General features: G+C 53.2%; 9 protein-coding genes across 9 annotated transcripts; 4 read left to right on the top strand and 5 right to left on the bottom strand.

The window, feature by feature from the left end:
- Positions 1-1,115: 1,115 nt before the first annotated feature.
- PtrM4_003080 (ChaA, Ca2+-H+ antiporter) lies at positions 1,116-3,482 on the top strand (the record flags this gene model as incomplete). Its single annotated transcript, XM_066102665.1, has 2 exons — positions 1,116-3,063; positions 3,244-3,482. The coding sequence occupies 2 exons, from the start codon at positions 1,116-1,118 to the stop codon at positions 3,480-3,482; spliced, it is 2,187 nt and encodes a 728-aa protein (XP_065964867.1).
- A 759-nt stretch (positions 3,483-4,241) lies between these two features.
- On the bottom strand, positions 4,242-5,113 carry PtrM4_003070 (CDA1, xylanase-chitin deacetylase; the record flags this gene model as incomplete). The annotated part of the gene is made up of 3 exons (XM_066102664.1): positions 4,242-4,309; positions 4,368-4,950; positions 5,006-5,113. The coding sequence occupies 3 exons, from the start codon at positions 5,111-5,113 to the stop codon at positions 4,242-4,244; spliced, it is 759 nt and encodes a 252-aa protein (XP_065964866.1).
- Positions 5,114-6,813: 1,700 nt separating this feature from the next.
- On the bottom strand, positions 6,814-7,361 carry PtrM4_003060 (hydrophobin protein; the record flags this gene model as incomplete). Its single annotated transcript, XM_001930349.1, has 2 exons — positions 6,814-7,139; positions 7,211-7,361. 2 exons carry the CDS (start codon positions 7,359-7,361, stop codon positions 6,814-6,816), a joined length of 477 nt encoding a protein of 158 aa, XP_001930384.1.
- A 1,652-nt stretch (positions 7,362-9,013) lies between these two features.
- PtrM4_003050 (PotE, Amino acid transporter) lies at positions 9,014-10,649 on the bottom strand (the record flags this gene model as incomplete). Its single annotated transcript, XM_001930347.1, has 3 exons — positions 9,014-9,329; positions 9,383-9,771; positions 9,822-10,649. The coding sequence occupies 3 exons, from the start codon at positions 10,647-10,649 to the stop codon at positions 9,014-9,016; spliced, it is 1,533 nt and encodes a 510-aa protein (XP_001930382.1).
- A 223-nt stretch (positions 10,650-10,872) lies between these two features.
- PtrM4_003040 (uncharacterized protein) lies at positions 10,873-11,082 on the top strand (the record flags this gene model as incomplete). The annotated part of the gene is made up of 1 exon (XM_066102663.1): positions 10,873-11,082. One exon carries the CDS (start codon positions 10,873-10,875, stop codon positions 11,080-11,082), a length of 210 nt encoding a protein of 69 aa, XP_065964865.1.
- Positions 11,083-11,510: 428 nt separating this feature from the next.
- Positions 11,511-12,961, top strand: PtrM4_003030 (HEAT repeat protein; the record flags this gene model as incomplete). The annotated part of the gene is made up of 4 exons (XM_001930346.2): positions 11,511-11,786; positions 11,834-11,948; positions 11,995-12,139; positions 12,190-12,961. 4 exons carry the CDS (start codon positions 11,511-11,513, stop codon positions 12,959-12,961), a joined length of 1,308 nt encoding a protein of 435 aa, XP_001930381.2.
- A 325-nt stretch (positions 12,962-13,286) lies between these two features.
- On the bottom strand, positions 13,287-13,647 carry PtrM4_003020 (GrxC, Glutaredoxin; the record flags this gene model as incomplete). The annotated part of the gene is made up of 2 exons (XM_001930345.2): positions 13,287-13,444; positions 13,497-13,647. 2 exons carry the CDS (start codon positions 13,645-13,647, stop codon positions 13,287-13,289), a joined length of 309 nt encoding a protein of 102 aa, XP_001930380.1.
- Positions 13,648-14,380: 733 nt separating this feature from the next.
- On the top strand, positions 14,381-16,477 carry PtrM4_003010 (LMBR1 domain-containing protein; the record flags this gene model as incomplete). Its single annotated transcript, XM_001930344.1, has 1 exon — positions 14,381-16,477. The coding sequence occupies one exon, from the start codon at positions 14,381-14,383 to the stop codon at positions 16,475-16,477; it is 2,097 nt and encodes a 698-aa protein (XP_001930379.1).
- A 1,860-nt stretch (positions 16,478-18,337) lies between these two features.
- PtrM4_003000 (Herpes-BLLF1 multi-domain protein) lies at positions 18,338-20,854 on the bottom strand (the record flags this gene model as incomplete). The annotated part of the gene is made up of 2 exons (XM_001930343.2): positions 18,338-20,616; positions 20,674-20,854. 2 exons carry the CDS (start codon positions 20,852-20,854, stop codon positions 18,338-18,340), a joined length of 2,460 nt encoding a protein of 819 aa, XP_001930378.2.
- Between the last annotated feature and the right edge of the window lie 1,021 nt (positions 20,855-21,875).

Below are 21,875 nucleotides of genomic sequence, written 5' to 3'. Positions count from 1 at the left end.
GGGAAGAGAGGCGGCGCAGACTTGGGTGGGGGAGACTTGTGGCTGCTATGCCAAGGAAAATGTTACGAATTTAACGTGAGGTGAGGGTTGAGGAGTGGGCAAGCGGAGTGAGCTGAGGATGGCGCGACGATGGTGGAAGGGCGAAAGAGCATGGCCGGTGAGCTTGCATCGCACCACACTCGTCCACTGATATGGGCTTGAGCGACTTCACATGATGAATACACTGCAGTCACACAATCAACATATACAAGTTGAATTTATTTCACATGTCAGTACTGACGATTTAACTACCCTCCAGTAGTACGAGCGGAAATTAAGTTCATATGTGGTGGGTAGGACGCGATACAGGTTAGCTGTGGACTGGCTGGTGTGTAGTCATGGCTGCTAAGATAGTGACGAACTACGTGCTCACCAGCAGGATCCCTGCATTATGAGGCAACATGCGCAGTCTAGAATGTAAGCTAAGTAACTAGTCTGCTGATTGCATCGCACGTCACACGAACTAGAGCAAGATTAAGATGCATCAGGAATTTTAGAGAGAGGGCCGAAGTTTGTCTGGCTCCTTTGCTGATGAGCTTTGTGAGGCTGAATGATACGTTGCGGTGGACGAGATATGGTTTGAATGACGTAGCTATTGTCGCATTGCTGGGCAACCTTGTGTGGGGAGTGGGTCGCTATCCGTCGCCGCTTCCTACTCGCCGCCTCGTTCTTTCCCTCAGCCCTTACCGGGGAGTGGCGCCCTCCCCCGGAATAACACACCGGAAAGTGCGAACTGGTTCTCAACACGGCAATTCTTGATTTCAACGAGCCGTACGTTTACCCTTGGATCACCAACGTCACCCATGGTCTAGTAGCTTCCAGCGCGCTAGCCACATTCACACACCAAACAAGACGCAGTGGTGCGCCACCGAGGCTGTGCGAATAGTCGGCGTGTAAGTAGGCTACCGCGTTAGCAGGGTCCACGGTGATCGGCAGTGCCCCAAGCCGGCTAAGCGTGCCGCGCGCAGATAAGGCGTCGCCCATCGCCCTCGCTCACTTGGCCTCCCTGACTATCGTACATTCCCAAAGTACAACTTTGTACTCACCCCTCCCTACAAACTTACACACCAAAACCGATGGGAGAACCCGACGACCCCTCTATACGCAGCTTCAAGTCTAAGGCAGCATCTGCGCTTGGCTTGGGACGCAAGACTGAGCGCGACGTCTTACCGACCCATAGTCCCAACAACAACACCCATCACTTTGTCCGAAATGGCAGCAACCCACACAACCACAGCGACGTCAACAACGAGAAGTTCGCTGCCAAGGCTAGTCATGGCACCAACACGCATAAGGCCAACGCCAACGGCCCAGTCAATACCGCAGCCAACGGAGAGACGCCTTCCGCCATAGGATCGGACAAGCTTCCGTTCTATTCGCCAGTGCGCATCAAGAACGGAAGTATCCGATTCATCTCACACACCAAGAATGCCATCACCCATAGCTGGATTAACGTCCTGCTGGTCTTTGTGCCTCTCGGTATCGCTGTCAAGCTTGCCGAATTGAAGCCCGAGATTGTATTCTCCATGAACGCCATCGCCATCATTCCATTGGCTGGCCTGCTCGCCCACGCGACCGAAGTCGTGGCTGCCCGCGTTGGAGACGCCCTCGGTGCACTGCTCAATGTATCCTTCGGAAACGCTGTCGAGTTGATTCTCTTCATCATCCTGCTCGCCTCTGGCCAAATCGAGGTCGTGCAGGCGTCTCTGCTTGGATCCATTCTCGCCAACCTGCTCCTTATTCTGGGAATGGCCTTCCTTCTTGGGGGTCTGAAGTATCAGGAGCAGGTCTACAACAACACCGTCACTCAGATGAGTGGCGTTATGTTGGCGCTTGCCGTCATGAGTCTTCTACTACCGACCGCATTCCACGCCGCCTTTGAGGACAATGCCATCGCTGATCATGAGACCCTAGCCGTCAGTCGTGGCACTAGTATCATCTTGTTGCTTGTCTACGGCCTGTATCTACTCTTTCAGCTCAAGAGTCACAGATACCTCTACGCTAGCACGCCACAACACATCATCGATGAGGAGTCGCACCCTGGTGTTCTCGCCGGTGCATTCGACTCGTCCAGCTCGGATTCGTCATCCAGCTCCAGCTCCAGTGACAGCGACGGCTCTTCCAAATCTGACGGCACCATGAAGAGGAAGGCCAAGCGTATGGTCAAAAGGCTGCGTCGCAAGTCTAGCTCCAGCTCCAAAGATGGCAGTGGGCTTTCGGGCGTTAGCTCTCCATCTGGCGAGCATCACCAGAGTCCCTTCGAGACCGAGAGGGAGAGGACGAATAGTGTAGTCACTGCCAATACGACAACTATTGTTCCCTCTCGTCGCCATTCCTTTGACGTCATGAGTGGCGATGAAGCCGACAACGATCAATATGCCCCCGTCGTTCGCGACTTTGAAGCCGCTTCCACGCATACCTCGCAGTCGAAGACAAAGAAGGAGCGACGCAAGCATAGGAAGAGCCACAAGGACCGCCGTAATCGCAACCGCGTTGACACTATCCCCGAGAAAGAGGTTGTTCCGGCTGAGCCGGCACCCAAGGTTGCCTTTGCTGAGGACATCCAGCAAGGTACCATCTCTCCGATGAACGCACGCAAATACAACCGCCCTGCCCTTCCATCGCTGCTTTCCAACAATGTCTTTTCCAATCCTCAGAATCTGGCCCCGCTGGGTGGTCCAGCACCTAATATCCGCATGGCAGCCCCGCGCGACAACACACCTCTACGTGCCGCTCCGCTCCGCCGCTCCAAGTCGCTGCCGGATCAGATTGGTCGCGCCCACCCCATGAACAGTGCAGCCAATGGTCCTACCGTCTCCTCCAATGCATCCATGTCTCCCAATGAGGATGATGAAGACGACGACACACCCAGTATGTCTATCAAGGCAGCCATATTCATGCTCTTGATTAGTACTGGTCTCGTCGCTGTTTGCGCTGATTTTATGAGTGATGCCATCGAACCCATGGTGGAAACTTCTGGCATCAGTCAAGCTTTCATCGGTCTCATTATCCTACCTATTGTCGGTAACGCTGCGGAGCACGTTACAGCCGTCTCTGTCGCCATGAAGAACAAGATGGACTTAGCTATCGGTATCGCTGTCGGTTCGTCTATCCAAATCGCCATCTTCATTACGCCTGTTATCGTCATCCTTGGCTGGGCCATGGGCAAGGAGATGACTCTTTACTTCAACATCTTTGAAACAGTCGCATTGTTTGTCACTGTCCTTGTAGTTAACTTCTTGGTGTTGGATGGCCGCAGTAATTACCTCGAAGGTAGTCTGCTCATTGCAGCCTACATCATTATCGCGTTGGCGAGTTTCTTCTACCCCGATGGTTGCGATGCTAGCGCTATTGGCGGTAACGAGCATCGCTGCACCAACGTCAACAACAAGCAGGTGGTAGACTTTGCTCAGGCCATGGTGAAGAGAATGATCGCCATGTAGGGCGTTATTCGGCAAGATACGCGCGCTCGTGGTTCGAGTAAAATCGCATCACAGCGGGCTGGTCTTAGTTTTGCGGCATCACCGCAAGCTGGCGGTCGAGTGGCATCGTGAGATGCCCGCTCTCGCCTGGAGGTTGAGGGGGGTTCTCTTTTCATGTCTCATCTTAATATGTTCACGGTCCCTACAGAAACTTTAATAGCTTTGCGACTCACAGGTCCTCAAATTGACACATGATTGTTGCGCGCGAGGCACGACTCGCTATGATACTCTGTTATTCTCCTTGCTTGGCGTTTAGGTGATGTCCTGTCTACTCTGCTTGGCGTTGCTTGTTCACGAACAAGCTTCCCAACAATCAGAAGCTCTGATGTTGTCCCAAAGCATCATGCTTGCTTTTCCATGTGGCTCACCGATATATCGGCGACCATGTCCTAGATTATACCAATATGTTTGTCTAAAAGTAAATCTGCATAGCACTACGTATCATCTACACATGCATAGCTTCGTTGCGAAAAGAAGTGGTGTGCACGATGTAACTGTCGCATCGAGCACATGTGTACATGGATGCTTGCGGCACGAGCTTCCTGACAACGCAATCACGTTGAGTAAGAATTTTCCATATGAGAAACAAGCCGTATACAGCTGTTGTTGCACGTTGATCTAGTATATATGTGAAGGTAAGGGGGCCAGAAAAGATATACAAGAAGGTAGAGGGAGCCCGCGAAGGACTCCACAGAAGAATAAACAGCCACACAGATGCATCTAGCAAGATGAAGCACCGTTGGGAGTACCACTCGTATACGCACCGGCACTATCGCCCAAGCACTCAGCTAGCACAAAAAACGTTAGCATTCACCTAGATCTCAATCAACCAGGATGCAAACTTACCAACAGTAACAAGCTTCAAGTTGTTGTTCTTAGCCCAGGTAATCAACCACGGGGTAAGCGTGTTAACAGTCGAAGCATACGTCTCGTGCATAAGCGGAATATGCCCATTACCGCTCGTGCCCGCCTGCTGAAACTTCTGCTGACTCTGCTGCGGCGTGTTGCCAGACCAATCCCCGCTATCCACATCATTAGTGATGACACGGTACCCCAGAGTGCGCATAGTGGGGAGCACGTTTCCACCGGTAGCAAGGTACGGGGGACGCATGTACGTCGGTTTCTTGCCGATGATGTTGACGAGGGCCTGGTCGAGACGCGTCATTTGCGTCGTGAGGTCGTTTGTAGACAGGGAGCCAAAGTTTGGCGGGTGCGACCACGAGTGCGAGGCGATTTGGTGGCCCGATTTGTATGCGTTCTGCAGCGCCGTCTTTTGGTTGTAGATGCAGCCGTATAGGGTGCCGGTTACGAAAAAGGTGCCTTTTGCGCCGCCAGCATTGAGCGTATCAACGAGCTTTTGCGTGTTGCCCGATGGGCCATCGTCGTATGCAAGAGCGATCTGGCCGGGAGCCGCGCACTTGGTGATGACCTGGGAGGTTTTTCGTTGACTTATGTTTTCAGGGGGGGCTTGTTGACTAACGTACCTGTCCGGCGGCAGGGCCAGCCCGCTTCATCATGCTGAGCGGATCAGGAACTGGCTTGGCGATGGCAACAGCAGCCAGGGCTGCAACGAGGATAGACTTGAGACCCATTTTGGTGAGAAGCGAAACGTGTGTAAAGTCTCGATTTTGCTGAGCGCAGAAGGTGATTGCATCTCGTCAGGCTTATGTATGATTGAATGCCAAGGTCCCACCGGAAGTACTGTGGCCATTCCGGTAGCCTTAGCTCGTTTATGGTAAACGACATGTTTCGACCATAGGCTCGGGAATCACGACATCTGCCGTTCGATATATTGGTGTTCGAGTTTTCTGAAACATGGTTGTCCTCGCTAGAGCGGACTAGGGATGCGGCTTAGGCCGCCGGAGCTGCAGAGCCTCATCATTCACCTGTAAACACTATTTTAGGGCCCAAGAACCAGAATGAAGCAAGAAAAGACGTTCCTTCCGCCCGAGGCTAGGGTATATATGTATTCTCCGATCCGCATCTTCATGATGCCGCCGGCTAATCAATGGGTCTGGGGAAGCTTGGCAAAGCGCCATGTGGAGCCTCACGTCAGAACCGGAGATTGGTGTGGTTCGACGTTGATTTGATCATGGGGCTGGTGCTTTCGAACACCATGTATGTGCTGCATCGTGCGGGTCGGGTCGTAATCTTATGCGCAGTATTGCCGTTCCAGCTACCTAGCGATTTCATGGTAGCAGCTGGAGGGCAAGAGTTTTAAGCTTCTCCGACAAGCCTCTGACCCGCTATCTCCACAGCCCGCTAACTTAAAGGCGATGCCTGTGCCCTAAACTGGCCACACCTGGTACTTGCAAATCCAAACACTGCTATCACTTACTATCGTCAGCCTTAGTGGTGGTAACGCAAATATCCTTCGTGAACCCAGAGAGACTTTGTTCGGATCGCCCTGTAAACCTTCAAAAAAACCCCCCACTGTTACTACGACATAGCGGTGATTCGAATTAGAGGTAAAAGACAAAGAATCATGATACTAACACAGCAGTGATTCGAACGAGAGCACAAAGCAAAAATCAAGCATACGAAGGCTGCCGACCTTTCGTTGGATGGACCACCGTCCAGTCTTATCGCTCTCCGTTCCACGTCCTCACAGGTAAACCAGGGCACCCTTCCATGTCCCAATATAACCCATGAGGCTGTAGTTTCTACTTGATGAGAACTAGTAGAGTTAATTACTATATATACTGGGGGTGTTGCATTGGGAAGTGAAGACTGGAAAACGAGCGAAAAGCTTTTCGATGAGAAGCTCGTGGAAGATTGGACAACACATGCTAATCGCCACCCAGCATTTGTCATTTTGATCCAAATCCTCTAAACCTGACCAGAGACCTGAGCTGGCATGCCTAAGTGATCGATGTGTGTAAGTATAGCCGCTCTCGACAAGACCAATGCGCATTAACACTAGAGTGATTAGAGTTGGTCACCATGGTGCACACAGAGATCATCACATTTCTGCCACGAGACGTTTGCTTTTCGCGAGTTGCGTCTATTTCCGAATCGCAAGCCATTGGTATTAGTGTATCTAAATCGTCGCTATCATCAGCGTGGTCTTCAAGGTTGGCTCGCTGACAACCTCTACTTCAGTTAACCCAATCATATGGCTTTTCACTTTTCACTTCTCGAAGATACTTGATGCGTAAACAGAGTATAGCTCAAAAGCACGAATACTATTGACGTAGAACTACAACTACACAATCTTTCGCCCAATCATACCTCAACACCTGCTGCTATCGAGTGATCCCATCCCAACTCCCTCCTCGATCGCCAAAGCACTCTACTTGCCACATCCGCAGTCAGAAGTAGTCGTAGGGTAAGAAGGAGCAGGCTTAGTAGGCTGAGGAGCCGGCGTCACAACAGCGCTAGATTCACAGGAAGTGGAGGTAGCACCGCCACCACCACCACCAGGCACGCTCGTAGGTGCACCTCCACCTCCACCAGTAGCAGTGGTACCTGGGGCACCTCCGCCACCACCACCGCTTCCCTTGACATCTTGGCATAGAAGATCCTGGCCAGCGACGGGAATCACACAGCACTTTGCCTGCTGGCCGCCTGCAGCACAGCCGCTGATGAAGGCGTCGACGTTGGCGGGAGTAGTGGCCGCTGTTTTGGAGGTGTTAGTTTTCTTTTTCGGGTACAGTATAGGAGGACAAGAAAGGAAGGGAGAGACGTACGGACTGCGCAGTCCAGGCCGATGGCACCAAGTACGTCAGTTGCGCAGCATTGAGGGTTGCTGTACAACCCGGCGGGGCAGAGGCTGGTTTCAGTCATAGCAAAGGGAGCGGCAGCAGCGCCGGCGGCCAAGGTGAGGACGATGTAGCGCATGTTGAGCGTTGCAGAGGTGCTAGGACAGAGACCTCAAGAGAGTGAAATTAGGAGGATGAGATGATGAAGCACTGCTCGTTGCTGTTGATGGTCATTTCAAAGCCCATGCTCCACCCTCTTTATATGCTCGCTGCTTGCCATATTCCATACTTACCCAACCGCTGCCCCAAGTCTTGGTATTCCCCTCTCGCCGTGCTTCCTGTCCATTTGATTGTGGTTGTTTTCGTCTATAACGTCCTGAAGGCCGTTTTGATGCGACATGACGCTGTGCCACGGCCCGTGAGCCAGTCCGGTTCGTCGCATCCACAAAATCATCTGCAGGGTAATAAATTGACTCTGGAGCGCAAACGATGTGACTGGTAAAGAGCAAACGTCGCTTGGAGATTCGATAGTCTGTGTTTGATAGCTGGGGCAAGGGGCGTGTTCGATGCTCGATCTGGAGGTAAGAGAGCCATGAAATTTCACATGTGCTGTATATGTTGCAGAAATGACATTGTCATGGGTTTTCCCCGCACTGCAGACTTGGTGGTTCAAATGATTCCCCGGGTCCAAAGCGAAACCACCGGTGTACTCTTGATGAGGAGAACGTAAAGCTTTTGGCAAAGAGGAGATGATAAAACCTGTGCTTTCCACCGAGTATCGGAGCTTTCACAGCCTTAGGAAACAGCCTGGAAAGAGCGAGACATGTTCACGCCAGGCAATGTGCAAAGCATGTGCTAAGATCCGATACACAAGGCTAACCACAACAGGCCTTGCTCGGAGGTAATACCCGTAAAAACACTGTGCGACTACAGTTAAGCGAGAGAGATGGTGGGTGGAATGGTTGGATATCCACAAATGGAAGGCTGATACTCAAATATAGCTACAGGCCTGCAAGGTACCGTGCCATGCACAGTCCGCAACAATCAATTAAGTGGGTCCTAGAAGGTTCAGATTGGATTGATTGATTACCGCTTTAAGCCTAGTAGTTACCTATAGGAGTTTAAGCCCTACCTAGATAGGTAAGTGGGTCTAGGAGAGTGACCGGATTGAATTGATTGTTGCGGAGTCTAGTGCCATGTGATCAGAAGATGTATAACCGGCAATGTAAAATCAAAAGATAATATCTTTTGAAACAATATTGAGCATTGAGATGCTCGGATACCATAGTGCTGAGGGTCGGTAAACACACAAGTGAACTTTGTTCGATATAGACGTTGAAATAGCCACACACGTCTGATTGGATAGCCACATGATCCGGGGCCAGACCAACTGTCCGGTAGTACTACCAACGCATCGGATTTCGGCACCAGATAGAGTACAGACGTCATAGAACATCGTCTATGCGAACAAAAAGGACAGGCATGGGCATCTGAATACCCGTTTGTGGTGCGGCAATCGGAATCTAGATGCCACTGGCGAGGTCGAAATTAAGTTGCGGGGAACCAGACCACCCGCACACGTACTAGAAAACGACCCCTTGCTTAGCGCATCTTGGATTTATATGCAATCTGCATATATTCCGTAACGAAGTGCCCTGTTAGTGCGAGGCATTGAAGTTGACAGACGCATTCAAATCTATTATTAGACATCCGAAGCTGAGACATGTTGGACTGTAGTACCGCCGTCGAGCAGTGACGTCAAAGGGCTGTGTATGCAGAGATGTCATATACCTATGGGCTTCTTCGAACCTTGTTTATTAGGGTGCCAGCAACCAGCAACCCTGCAAGTACCCCGCTCTGCACTGGTGCAAAAATGGCAGACCGTAGGATGACCAAACTGCCGACGATGATGAAGACGATGGGAAGGAAGATAGCTGGACGGTAAGGTCGCACAAGCTGTGGCTCTCGGCGACGAAGTATAAGTAGGCCGACTACTGTGCTGACGTAAAAGACCCATACGGCCATGCCAGCAAATGTCAAAAGTGCCCGAAAACTGCCTGTGAGTATATACCCAAGGGTCACAACAAGGGCCAGAGCATTGGCGTAGCTGTCTTTGGCGTTAGTAAGCCTTCATATAGCATGGGCACATGCAAGTCTTACATGGGGGCATCGAATTGGAACGAGGCACTGCTGTCTGGCTCGGACACCTTTGTCATTGGCAGTCCTCGTTTGCTGAAGAATTTCGGGAGATAGTGACGCTGCGAAGCAGCCATAGTTAATCTGCCGACCGAGAAAACATTACTGGTAATGGATCCGGCGCAGGAAACAGCGACAAGAACAGTGATGAGAATACCGGCAGGCCGTCCAAACAGGGATGTCGCAGCAGCAACAGCAACAGCATTGTTGGTACTCAGCCGATCCCAAGGCACGAGAATATAGTAAGCGACGTTGACAAGCTCAAATGAACCGAGGACTACAATCATGGCTGCTCTAATGGCTTTTGGAAGGGCACGGCCTGGGTCGCGGATCTCACTGGCAACCATGTTGGCCTGGAGATGCTGTCAACACGCCGAAGGACGCGGTCCGTATGTAGACTTACATTATCCCATCCATCGTAGGCCCATAGTCCGCCATAGATGGCTGCGCAGTAATGGCCATAGCGATCCCACGCGCCCATCGATGGCCAGTCGATCGTCTTGCCATCCGTCACGGTTGGCCTTGACTGAAACCAATTCTTGGAATACCAGTCGCTCGAGCCGGAGAGCGAGGAAGCTGGGTTAACTAGGTGAGCAATGACAGCAATGAGGCCGCCGAGCACGACAAGGGAAACAGTTGTGAGCTTGAAGACAGTAAACGACTCGCTCAGTCGTATGGTAAGTCTCGTGTTTATGGAGTTAAGAAGAACCATGGATACAAAGGCAAGGGCTGCAATGAGCTTCAGTATGCCAGCATCTGGCAGCTCGCCAGTGGCAGATGTGACTGAGGCGACAGACTCGGCGATGACGATGCTTTGAATCGCCATAGACGAGGGCTTCACGCCCAAGATGTACACCCAAGCCATGAGAAATGCGGCAGTATCACCATAGACGTGGCGCAGGTATTCCTGCATACCCCCGTTGAAGGGAAGGGCAGCACCCAGCTCAGCAAACGACACGGCTCCTGCCCATGACAAAAGACCGCCAAGCACCCATACAACCAGGGCAGCACCGGGCGAGGGCACGTTCGCATCTACCTGGGCGGGGGATGCAAAGATGCCCGAGCCGATCTGGAGGGTGACGAGGACGGTAAATGCATGTCGTGTGGTGAGCTGTTTCGATAGCCGCTGGGTCGCCGATAAGGCCGAAGGTGATGTCGACGACACGGAAGATGATGCCGACGATGGTCGAGGAAGCAGCGGCTCCGTGTCGGGGGCATTGAGGGGCTCCATGCCTGGTTGCGAAGAGTAAGAAGTCTATTCTGACGTCTGGGGTGAAGTGGGTGCGCTGGTGTGGTGGCTGTGGCACCAGTGTGGCTGAAAAGCTCGGCCCTCCTGTCGTGCCTGCCCTGACACCCCTCTTCGCTTCCTCGCCAACACCAGGTACGTCAACACGACGCCCGCGCTGAGCTCTCCACCGCGCAATCTCCATAACTTACAGCACATAGACACCAACATGGACGCGAATCAGAATGACGAGCTTTACCCCATCGCCGTGCTGATTGACGAGCTCAAGCACGACGACGTTATCCTCCGCCTCAACGCAATTCACCGACTGAACACAATTGCTCTTGCGCTAGGCGCCGAGCGCACACGCGAGGAACTCATCCCGTTTCTGGATGGTGAGAGTCTGTTTAGTTTTTGTCGTTGTATCTGGATAAGCTAATGAATATATATAGAGTCTGTCGAGGACGAAGACGAGGTTCTTACGGCATTGAGCGAGGAGCTGGGCAAGTTTGTCGAGTATGTGGGAGGCCCCGAGCACGCCCATGTGCTCCTCTCGCCTCTTGAGAACCTGGCTGCCATAGAGGAGCCGCTTGTGCGCGAAAAGGTGCGCTTTACCATGACTACGTCTGTGGCTGTCTCTAACAGGGGCAGGCTGTCGAATCACTCAACAAGATCTGCGAGGAGCTGTCGCAGCAGCAGATTGAGGAAAACTTCATTCCCCTTGTTCTCCGCCTATCAAAAGCCGACTGGTTCACGTCGAAGATTTCCGCGACAGGCCTCTACCAGACGCCGTACAGCCGCGCTACACCCCCCTCACAAGAAGCCCTCAGGCAACACTACGGCCAGCTGGTGCACGATGACACCCCCATGGTGCGGAGACAGGCTGCGAACAATCTGGCCAAGTTTATCAAGGCCATGCCGCCGTCGATTGTCATCGATGAGATGATTCCTCTTTTCCAGCACCTCGCTTCAGACGACCAGGATAGTGTACGACTCCTGACTGTCGACATTCTCATCGCCATCGCCGAAGCCGTACCCAAGGAGCAGCAGTCGAGCCATGGGGTTCTTCTGACTGCACTGCGAAGTCTGTTCGAGGACAAGAGCTGGAGGGTGCGATACATGGTCGCCGACCGATTTGAGAAGGTGCGTTTCAGGACACGGCTGGATAAGGCGTGCGCTAACGCCAGCAGATTGCAAAAGCAGTCGACGATGAGGTGGTCAACCGAGACCTTGTCCCGGCCTTTGTCAAGCTTCTCAAGGACACAGAGGCCGAGGTCCGCAGTGCGATCGCAGGGCAGATTCCAGGTAGGTCTCATGTCGCAGTATGGTACAATAGCGCTAACAAGCGCAGGCTTCTGTGCCCTACTCGAGCGCGAGACGCTCTTGCACGACGTCATGCCTAGCATAGAAGAGTTGGTCTCAGACCAGTCGCAGCATGTCCGCGCCGCGCTTGGCACCCAGATCAGTGGACTGGCTCCAATCCTCGGAAAGGAAGAGTAGGTTACCCTCTATGCGTGGCACGTGCGTACTGACTAACATGTCCTAGAACCATTTCACATCTTCTACCCATGTTCCTGCAGATGCTCAAGGATGAATTCCCCGACGTCCGCCTCAACATCATCTCCAAGCTCGAATCGGTCAACAACGTCATCGGCATCGAGCTCCTCTCACAATCCCTCCTCCCCGCCATCGTCCAGCTCGCCGAAGACAAGCAATGGCGTGTGCGTCTCGCCATTATCGAATACGTCCCCCTCCTCGCGTCGCAACTTGGTGTGCAATTCTTCGACGAAAAGCTCAGCTCGCTGTGTATGAGCTGGCTCGGCGACACCGTCTTCTCGATCCGTGAGGCGTCAACACAGAACCTGAAGAAGTTGACTGAAGTGTTTGGGGTTGAATGGGCTAACGACGCCATCGTTCCCAAGGTGATGGCCATGGGCCAGCACCCGAACTACCTCTACCGGATGACGACATGCTTCGCCGTCTCGACACTCGCACCCGCGCTCAGCCTGGACGTGATTGAGCAATCCATCATCCCCATGATGGACAAGCTGGTCAACGACGACATTCCCAACATCCGATTCAACGTGGCAAAGTCATATGGCCAGCTCATCAACACACTCAAGCAGCTGCCGGAACAGGGTACCGTCATTGCACTGGAAAAGGCAGGCACACCGGGCCAGGGCTGCCAAAAGGCAACGGACGTCATCACGAAGAGCATTCTTCCCAACCTGGAGAAGCTTCAACAGGACGACGACGTCGACGTACGATACTTTGCAACAACGGCGGCGCAAAACTTCACGGACGCAATGCAGACCTAGACGGTGGTAGTGCACGATAAGATGAATGGCACGCATGGATAATGACATTGGTAGATGGGAGAATTCAGCCCGGTGAAGGCGGCGCAACGTTGGCCGAAGGGCACCAGGCTCAGTTTGAAGGACAGATTCAAAAGCTTGGGAGGCCAGTAGTTGGGCTCACTGAGAGCATGATCCATCAAGTTTACCCCTGTTAGATAATCAAGGGCAGCTTATCAATGCATTACTATGGCGTGACTGTGTGATGGATGCAAGTGTGCGGTGATGGTGCATGGACAGATCATCTTATTACTATGTGCTACAGCTTTGTTCTAGACGTTGTCTGCATTTATACAGCACCGGCTTCTTTGAGAAGATTGGGGAGCTCGCCCTTCTTGGCCTGCAGGTCGCTGTTTCCACCAATGTGCTTCTGAGCGATGAAGATGTTGGGGACGGAGGTCTGACCGGTCAGATCACCGAGGGCAGCCTGCATGGCTGAGCCATCATCTTTCAAGACATGTCAGCTACCGTCTTTATATTCTGTGAGGCATGTACATACCGACTTGGTCAAGCTCGATGGCGTAGAACTTTGCGCCCTTGTCGGTGAGCAGCTGCTTGGTCTGGCGGCAGTAGGGGCAGTATGATTTGGAGAAGACGGCGACGGCATTCTCGTCGATGATGGACTGGACCTTGGTCTTAGCCGCGGACATGGTGGCGGGCGAGGGTGCGCGCGTGAAGAAGCTGCGAAGGAATTGAATTTTGGCGGTTGGTCTGGGTGGGTGTTAGTATGGGGTTCGTGCGACTTGAGTAGTCATGTTGGCATACTTGAATGTTTGTGGTGGCGGGTGAGCTTGCAGGAGGCAGTGTCTGTGAGGTGGGATATGCCGAGAGTTTGTATGGTAGCAGAGTGATTAGTGAGAAGGGCCCCGCAGTGGCAGCAACAGCCTCGACGGGAAATGATGCAATCGAAGGTGGCAGATGGCGCTAAGCCTCTTGGGCTGGATCGGCGTCGGGGTGATTACCAAAGCACGGAACATGCAACCAAGGGCCGCCGCCGCCCAGAGTCGGAATGACGCGTGTTGGCCTGGAGAGACGGCGGACGAATATAGGGCTTAGGCTCGTAACACATGTTACGCCTTCGTTGGCTCGACGCCGGTAAATTTTGTGCCTGGAGAGAGAGGCTCTGGGCTTATCGATACCCAACATTGCAATTGCTAGTCGTTACAAAGACTGCATTTATCAAGACGGTAGGGAGGAACCTGGGACGTAATTGATCGCGCGACTCCCGCGTTCCGAGACGTCGCGTTCCGACCCTCCGCCTCACGCCGACGTCTGTCAGAATAATCTGGCTCGTTCAGGCTCCAGTTTGTCCGTATACGATACACGTTGCACCACCAGTCCACACGTAGTCGCTCTTCTTATGCCCACCACGCACTTCACACGATGACGTCCTCAGCGGCCGGCTCAATCGCCTTCTTCGTCCTCTCACTCGTCTCCATAAGCGGTCTTGTCCTGCTCCTCCTGCGCTACTACCTCCCCCTCCGCACCACACCCGCTTACGTCGTCGTACCCGTCTTCCTGGCAATAGCGCTACCGGCCAGCATCGTTGTACTCTTGCCCATCGATCTCGCGAGCAGCGCCGGACTAGATACTACTGATGGCGCAAGGGGGATATGGCTGACTGACACGGTCGTGTACAAGGCATGGCGCATCATCTACTGGCTCACCTTTGCCTTGACCTGGGCTATTCTACCCATGCTGGGCGAATACTGCGACAGTGGCTATAGAGAACCAAAGGCGCGGCTGCAGTATGCGCTCAGGAGTAACGGGCGGTACTGGCTCATTGTCCTGTCATGCAGCATTGTCGGCTCCATATACCTCATCTGGTGGAACGGTTTCGAGACAGACACATTCAAGAGCTTGGTCATGGCCCTCGCCTATACCTGGGGTCTTATACTGGGCATCTACCTCATGGGCCATGGACTCGTCGCATTCCCGAGAAGCCTATTCCGGTACGCAAGTGTAAGCGAACGGTTGAAGAGAATACAAAGCCAGGCGCCCAAGGTCCACGACAAGTTGACTGAGGCGCTGGAGAAGCTGGACCAATATGAATACCAAGTCCTACAGCTCAAGCAGCGCAAGAATGCCACTACAAAGGAGTTTGAAGAGTGGATTGAGGAGCTGGCTGAGAAGGGAAACCTACCGGAGAGCAGAGCCGGTGTTGTTGGTCGGATGGGTACAGCGACCATCCCTCCTGTCGTCACAGAAAGATATCTCGCCGATTTGACGAGGAAGCTAAAGAGGGCACGGCATGCAAAGTGTCGTTTTGAAAATGAATGGGACCGCATCGTCCACAAGGCAGTTCGGACACAGGCCATCCTGGACTCAAAAGCCAGTAAACATCTTGAGTTCAAGGGTGCCGCTCTATCGACCGCACGAGGCCCCTTGGACCGCATTACCATCCTCACACCCATGCTGCGGTACCACTTGCACGTTCACGTCATCCCTGCACTCACATACGCTTCATGGGTGATGTGTATATTCGCCTCCATCTCCATCGTTTGGTCAGAATGCGTCCGCGAAGCCCAAGATCTCGGCGGGCCCAAACTTTCCATTATCGGCTGGACAGTCGTCCACCGCCACGACAGTGGCCGGTCATCAGTTGGCTTCAACAGTCAAATCATTGCCGCCGCCTGGCTCTGCTACATGTGTATTTGCGCATTCTACAGTCTCACCGAAGTCAAAATTTGGGGCAACCGAGCACTCGTACGACGTAACACATACCAAGAAAGCGCAACGTGGTACGGTCTGCAGGTCGCCAAGCTGACGGTTCCCCTGAGCTACAATTTCCTGACCATGACGGACAAGAATATCTGGAAGGGTACCATGTTTTACAAGTTCCTCGGTCGTTTGATTGTCCTAACACCACTCGGCGAAGGCTTCAGCGCCTTCTTTCCTATTTTCATTCTCGTACCCGTTTTCGCGACCGCCTTTGGACTCTACGGCAAAGTCAGAAACATCTGTGGCTTCGGCGACTTGCTCGACGACGAGCAGGATGAAGCTGGTGGCGCATCCGCAGGCATTGGGTCTTGGCGCGAAGGCCGCGCCTTGATCGAACGCGAGATCCAGGGCGCAAGCGGCAACGTCCTTGGCCTTTCCCAACGCACTTCCTCGCCACCAACCGAACGATACACCGATACACCAAACCCGTCATCATCCCATCATCCCACAATCGCCCATGATGGACCAAGCACCGCCTCGTCCACCCGCCCACTGGCAACGCGTCCAGAACGCAGACGCCAACTCATCGACGATGACGCAGCCGAAGAGGGCAATTTCTTCGAAAATTTCGCCTCAAGAGTGAAGAACACGTTCGAGACAAATGAGCTTTCTTTTTCAAGACCAAAATGGCTGGGTGGCGATGAAGATGAAGCGGAGCAAGGGCCGAGGAGGGGGATTGAGCGTGGAGAGGGAGATCGCGGGAGTGGGTTTTTGAGCTTGTTTGGGGGGAGGAGTGAGGAAGGGAGGTTGAGGTTGTAGGGTAGATTTTCTGTACGTGTTGCCGTTGTATCATCTACGCTTGTTGTAGGATTGGGTTTTGGTTTGGAATATTAGGCGTTGCTATGGCGTCACTTGGTGTTTTGAGTGGGATTCCAGTTTTGGGCAAGTAAGATATAGAACTCGTGGAGATGGTTAGGTGTTTACCCGGTTTTACGTCTGCGTCTTTTTTTTTCTTTCTTCTTTTCAATGGCGAAAGACGTACGCTTTGCAAACATCTTCAAGAGAGGAAGGGGAAGAATTATTTATATATCTTGTAATATCCAATTGCTTTTCTCTTGGCTGGGTTTTGTATCACGTTCGTCTCTAGACAACACAATCTACGCCTTGAGAAGGTGGGGTACTAATATCGTTTCGAAAATAACGCATACACTACATGGATAGGTTCGTGAAATTGATGTTGCTGCAAAAAGGTGTAAACTTGAAGATGTCCAGACGTACCATTGGCGTACCAAACTGAAGAACCTTACATGATTTTGACGAGAGTTCTACCAAGCTTTGTCATTCTTACCTAATGGGGGGGGTGGGTTGGGCTGGCGGGTGGGGAGTTAGAGAATACCTACAGAGGTGGGAGGGTATCTTTACTTTTTGGTGGGACGCGAAGATACGTTGGTAAGAGAGACGGAAAAGAGTGAGGGGTTGAGGGGGCAAGGAGGCGAGGAGACGTGATCGGGTTTGGGGGAAGTGGAGGACGTCTTGAGGGGGTTGAAGGAGCGTTGTGAGGGGAAATGGTTCAATTTCTCTCATTACATGGGTTCTCAATACATGAAGATGACTACTAAAGTCTATGTCGGGTGTAAGGCTATCGGCACCCAGCCTCCACAGTCATTGTGCTGATATCCTTTGTCATGATTGCAGCAAGTATTAGACAGTGCGCATCCCGGCCTTCTCAATCCGTCTTCTTTGATATTTTCATCTCTCTCTCCGTCTAACCCTTGATGGGAGCATCCTTTTGAGCCTTTGCTTCAACCAGCATCTTGGTAATGGCGGGTAGATCCAGCTACATAGAATGCTCGATCGGGGACTACTCGGCAGAATTAGCAGCAAGTAGATAGTAATGAATAAGCACCCTTAAAGTACGACTGATTTTTAACGTTCTAATTGCAAAGCAGGAAGCGGACTTTCACATGTATCTTCGAGCATTGGCTACACCTACTAGATGCCTCGTATCTCCCCAATACCATCATTTCATTTACTCAATCCTCCTCACACGTACACGTAGCTGCTAGGCCAATGTGGTTCTTGCCATAAACTAAAGACCCGGTGGCGTCAGTTGACATATGTAGGACTAGGAGCTTCAGTTGCATTTGTAAGATTTCATACAGTGCAACGTCTTTTACGAAAGGATATCCTGGTATGTCACACTTGACTGATGGCGAGCGTGGGATTCTTTCATGACTGTGAACCGTGTCATTGTCATTGAGAGGTTGCAACAGCTGCAATAACTTACCTTGCGAGTATCATTAACGAGTAGCCGTAAGTCATGTCATAGTTTCACGCAAGAACGAAAGCACAATTAAAGAGAAGACTACCATTGATTGATTACACATACATGGAGACACCTGAAAGACACAAGGAAAGGTTCAAATTGAGCCGAGTAGTTAGGAGATTTGTGACCGGACCAGGGGATATAGGTAAAACGCCCTAACTCACGGATTCCCGTCGGGGATGTTTGGAAGCGCGCACCAGCGCCTTCTCTGTGCAAGGAGTGTTTGTTGTGATATCGATACAATCGACCCAAACGCTAGACGCCATTAAGCGCCCCAAGAAGAGAAAAAGGAAAGACCAATTGAAGCACGCTCCTTGTTGAACCACACATTCTGCACAACTTACATGATCCGCTCACGGCATCTCCTCGTCGGAGGCATCGAGAATGTCGTACTCCTCGTCGGTCATGAAACCGTCGTCAGAGTGGAGAGCAACACTCTCGGCATCCTCGAAGAACTCATCATCAGAGGCAACGGTGATTGTACGGGCAATTGTACTCTTCTGAGATTCGGGAGACATGGGCTGAACGGTAGATGGGGCCTCGTATGTACTAGACTCAGGAGACTCCTTATCAAGCTGGGGGAAGATCATGCCAGAAGCCACGGGCTCAGCTGCTGGCTGCGCTGGCTTCTCCTCAATCTCAACCGGTAGCTCGGCCGCTGGCTCTTCGGGAGCAACCTCGGCCTTGGGTGAGGGTACGGGCTCCTGCTTGATCGTAGCAAGAGCAGCCTCGTGTTCCTTGCGGCGGTTCTCGAGTACGCGCTCAACAGCAGCCTTACGGATACGCTGGATGCGCTCCATCTTTTCCTGGTCGCGCTGCTGGGTGAGTTGGTTGTGCTTCAACTGCAACTGGTTGAGATGTTCCAGCTGTTGCTGCTGAGTGTGCTGGACGTGCTTCATTCGCTCAGCCCTGGCTTGGAGAAGACGCTCGTAGAGAGGGTTTGACTTGGGCGCTACCTCGTAGGTTGTGGCCGAGCCCGAGGCAGGGGTGGCAACGGGGGGAGACCGGGGAGCTACAACGGCAATGTCGCACCACAGGCGATGTCCAAAAGGTAGACCAGCAGGGGTCTTCAAGCGCCAGTATGAGATGGCGGTGCCCTCGCGCTGGGGGGCCTTCATCATCACGCGGAACTGGAACTCCTCTCCGGCCTCAACGGCATGAGTCAGGATGTTGCTCTCGCTAGCTTCAGCAAGATCAGTCTTGCTCAGAGGGCGGGTGTTGTCAATGTTGAGCATGTTATCGCCACCAACATGTCGGACACTGCATCCCTTTGGCCAGGCATTCGGGCCTGGGTTGCGCAGTGTCCAGGTTTGGACAAACTGTGCGCCCATGCAAATCTTAGAGCCATCCACAATGGTGTCTCGGATAAAGTGCGCGTCAAGGCCCTCAAGAGAGACCGCGGACTTGGGAACCGCAATGGCCTCGGTCTTGACGGCCTCACTCGGCTTAGCAGTTACGACCTCCTGCACAGGCTCCACAGACTCAACGAGGAGATCGCTGATAGTGATCTTCTCCTTCTTGACCTGGGGCACCTCTGAGGGCTTCATGTCGACGATGGTCTGCACCTGAGTCGCAGCATTGGTAGAAGGTGCGACGGGAGTAGTCTCGGTGGCCGTGGATCGCCTGTCAACCTGGCGGTCACCAAGCCTGGCCATGCACCTGCCTTGCTTGTCATCGTTGACAGTTGTCACGCTGACGCTGCGCACAGATGTCTGGAACTTGATGAGGGGATGGGTGTGGTTGTGCTTGTTGCTAGGATGAGCCTCGCAGTTCTGGCAGAAATCTGTGTCGTGGCAGACGGCGCACTTGTAGCGGACGCCCTCGATGTATGAGACGTTCTCCTTTTCTTTGCAGAGAGGTCCGTCGCAGTAGATGCCGTAGTGGCGGTTGGCACTGGCCAAGGGCTCAGCAAGAGGCTCGTAGATGGGCACGAAGCGGTGGCGTGGATGGATGAACTTGGCATTCTTGACACAGTCGGAGCAGTAGTCCCAATCTGGGCAGTTCAAGCACTTGTGGCGGACACCATAGATGAATTTGTCGCAGCCGTCGCAGATGGCCGAGTGGCGAACATTCCTGCCGGAGTTGCAGAGGAACTCGGCCAGCGTGGGAAGTACAGTCTCGGGTGTGGCTGCCTTGAAGGTGTGAGCAGGGTGGTGTCCGTGCTTGTTGTTGACATGGCACTCGAGGCAAAGATCGTAGTCCTCGCAGGAGACGCAGGTAACGAAGTCCTTCTCGGGGAGAACCTTGACGCAGCAGTTGCAGGTGCGAGTGGGCTCCTCCTCCAATGTGACGGATTGCTTCTCGTCGGTAAAGGCACCGGGGACTTCCTGCTCCTCCTCGGCCTTGACCTTTGGTGCAATGCGCTGAGTGGTACTGTTGACAACGGTGCCGTTCTTGACGAAGCGCTTGACCATCCAGTGGCTGTTTCCGGGGCAGTGAATGCCGTTGTCTACACAGGCCGGGCAAAGATCGTAGTCGCCTCCGTCACATACACTGCAGTGGAAGTGCTCGTCTTCCATGGGCTCATTGCAGTTGTTGCAGTACACGACCCACGAAGTGCACGCGTTGCTCGGCTTGGGACGGAAAGCGAGGCCCGAGTGATGGTTGGCGGTAGCGAGACCGCGGAAGAAGCCTATCCTGCGTGTTAGTGACGTGTCGCATGCCATGTCATGTGCGCGTGGAAGCTTACTCTGACGCGCGGTGAAGGCCTGTGGTATAGGAGCCTCTTCTTCAGCCTTGGCCTCTGTGGCCTTTGGTGGCGAAACTGGGCTAAGGGGTGGACTCGGCTTCGCATCGGGTGAGCGGGCAATGACGGGAGAGACGGTGGCATTGGCCTGGGGGATCAGAGTGTCGGTGCTCATCCGGTGCATCGAGGGCACGTAGCCGGGAACCAGATGGGGTGGAATGGCAGCTGGAGGTGGAGCCGGGGGCTCTTCACCGGGAATGGTAGCCCTAAGGCGCAGCTTCAGCTTCGCCTTTGCGGCGCGGAAGAGCGTCTTGTAGACTTGAGGCTTGTCCGCGTCCAGGGTGACGTAGGCAGCAGCCGAGTCGGAGTAGCGCTCAAAGACAACATTGTCTTCAGGCTGGAGCTGAAGGATGCTGCGAAGCTGCGCATCACCAGTCGAGTCAGTATTGCAGTCTATAGTGCGCGTTTCATTGAGCTCAAGAGGCACAGTCCTATCGACATGTGCGTCATGAAGCTCTGGGGGCGTTACGGACCTTTTCGGGGAGAACGTGAGCTCCCAGGTCCTTCAACGGCAGCTTGAACTTCTTGTACTGGCCGCGAAACAGGACCTTGACGACAATGGGTGTTTCCAGCGTCACGGGGACATTGTTAGTCGCCGCCATGCTGGGCGAGGCTGGGTGTGAGGGTGAAGGGTGAGGGTGTAGGAGACAGCGCGACCGTACTTTACCGCCGCTCCTAAGATGAAGAAGGGGGTAATACAGCTACTGTCAAGTGGTTGCTGTCGAGGAGAGGTGGGCGGTGATGGAGAGTGAAGCGGAGCACGGTGGAGCAGGTGAGACGGGCGAGTAGCTGGTGTAATGGTCGCTGCCTAAGCCCTGGAGTGGGGTCAGTGCTTAGTGCAACTTGTACACCGGACTCCCCCAGATCGCCGCCCCGAGTGGATAAGAGGCAGAATCAGCGACGTGAACCGTGGGTGCCTTGGGGCAATTCAATCATCGCGACATTGTCAAACGCGCCCTGGTCCGGCTCCGACCTGCTGCCCACACTACTGCACTGCGGGTGGCTCAGTTAAGTAGTGCTCCGTACGGCTTTCATGTGAGCCTCGGAGTTCCAGACTACTTCCTACTACTGTACACCAAATGCGCGTCAGCCGGGGAGGAGCCGTGCATGTTGTGGAGCTCTTGCTTGACCCAGTTCCGTTTTCC

The sequence above is a fragment of the Pyrenophora tritici-repentis genome, chromosome 1, assembly GCF_003171515.1.
Source record: "Pyrenophora tritici-repentis strain M4 chromosome 1, whole genome shotgun sequence".
Classification (NCBI taxonomy): domain Eukaryota; kingdom Fungi; phylum Ascomycota; class Dothideomycetes; order Pleosporales; family Pleosporaceae; genus Pyrenophora; species Pyrenophora tritici-repentis.
Note: the sequence above shows the minus strand (reverse complement) of the source record. Positions and strands in the feature narration are given on the sequence as shown.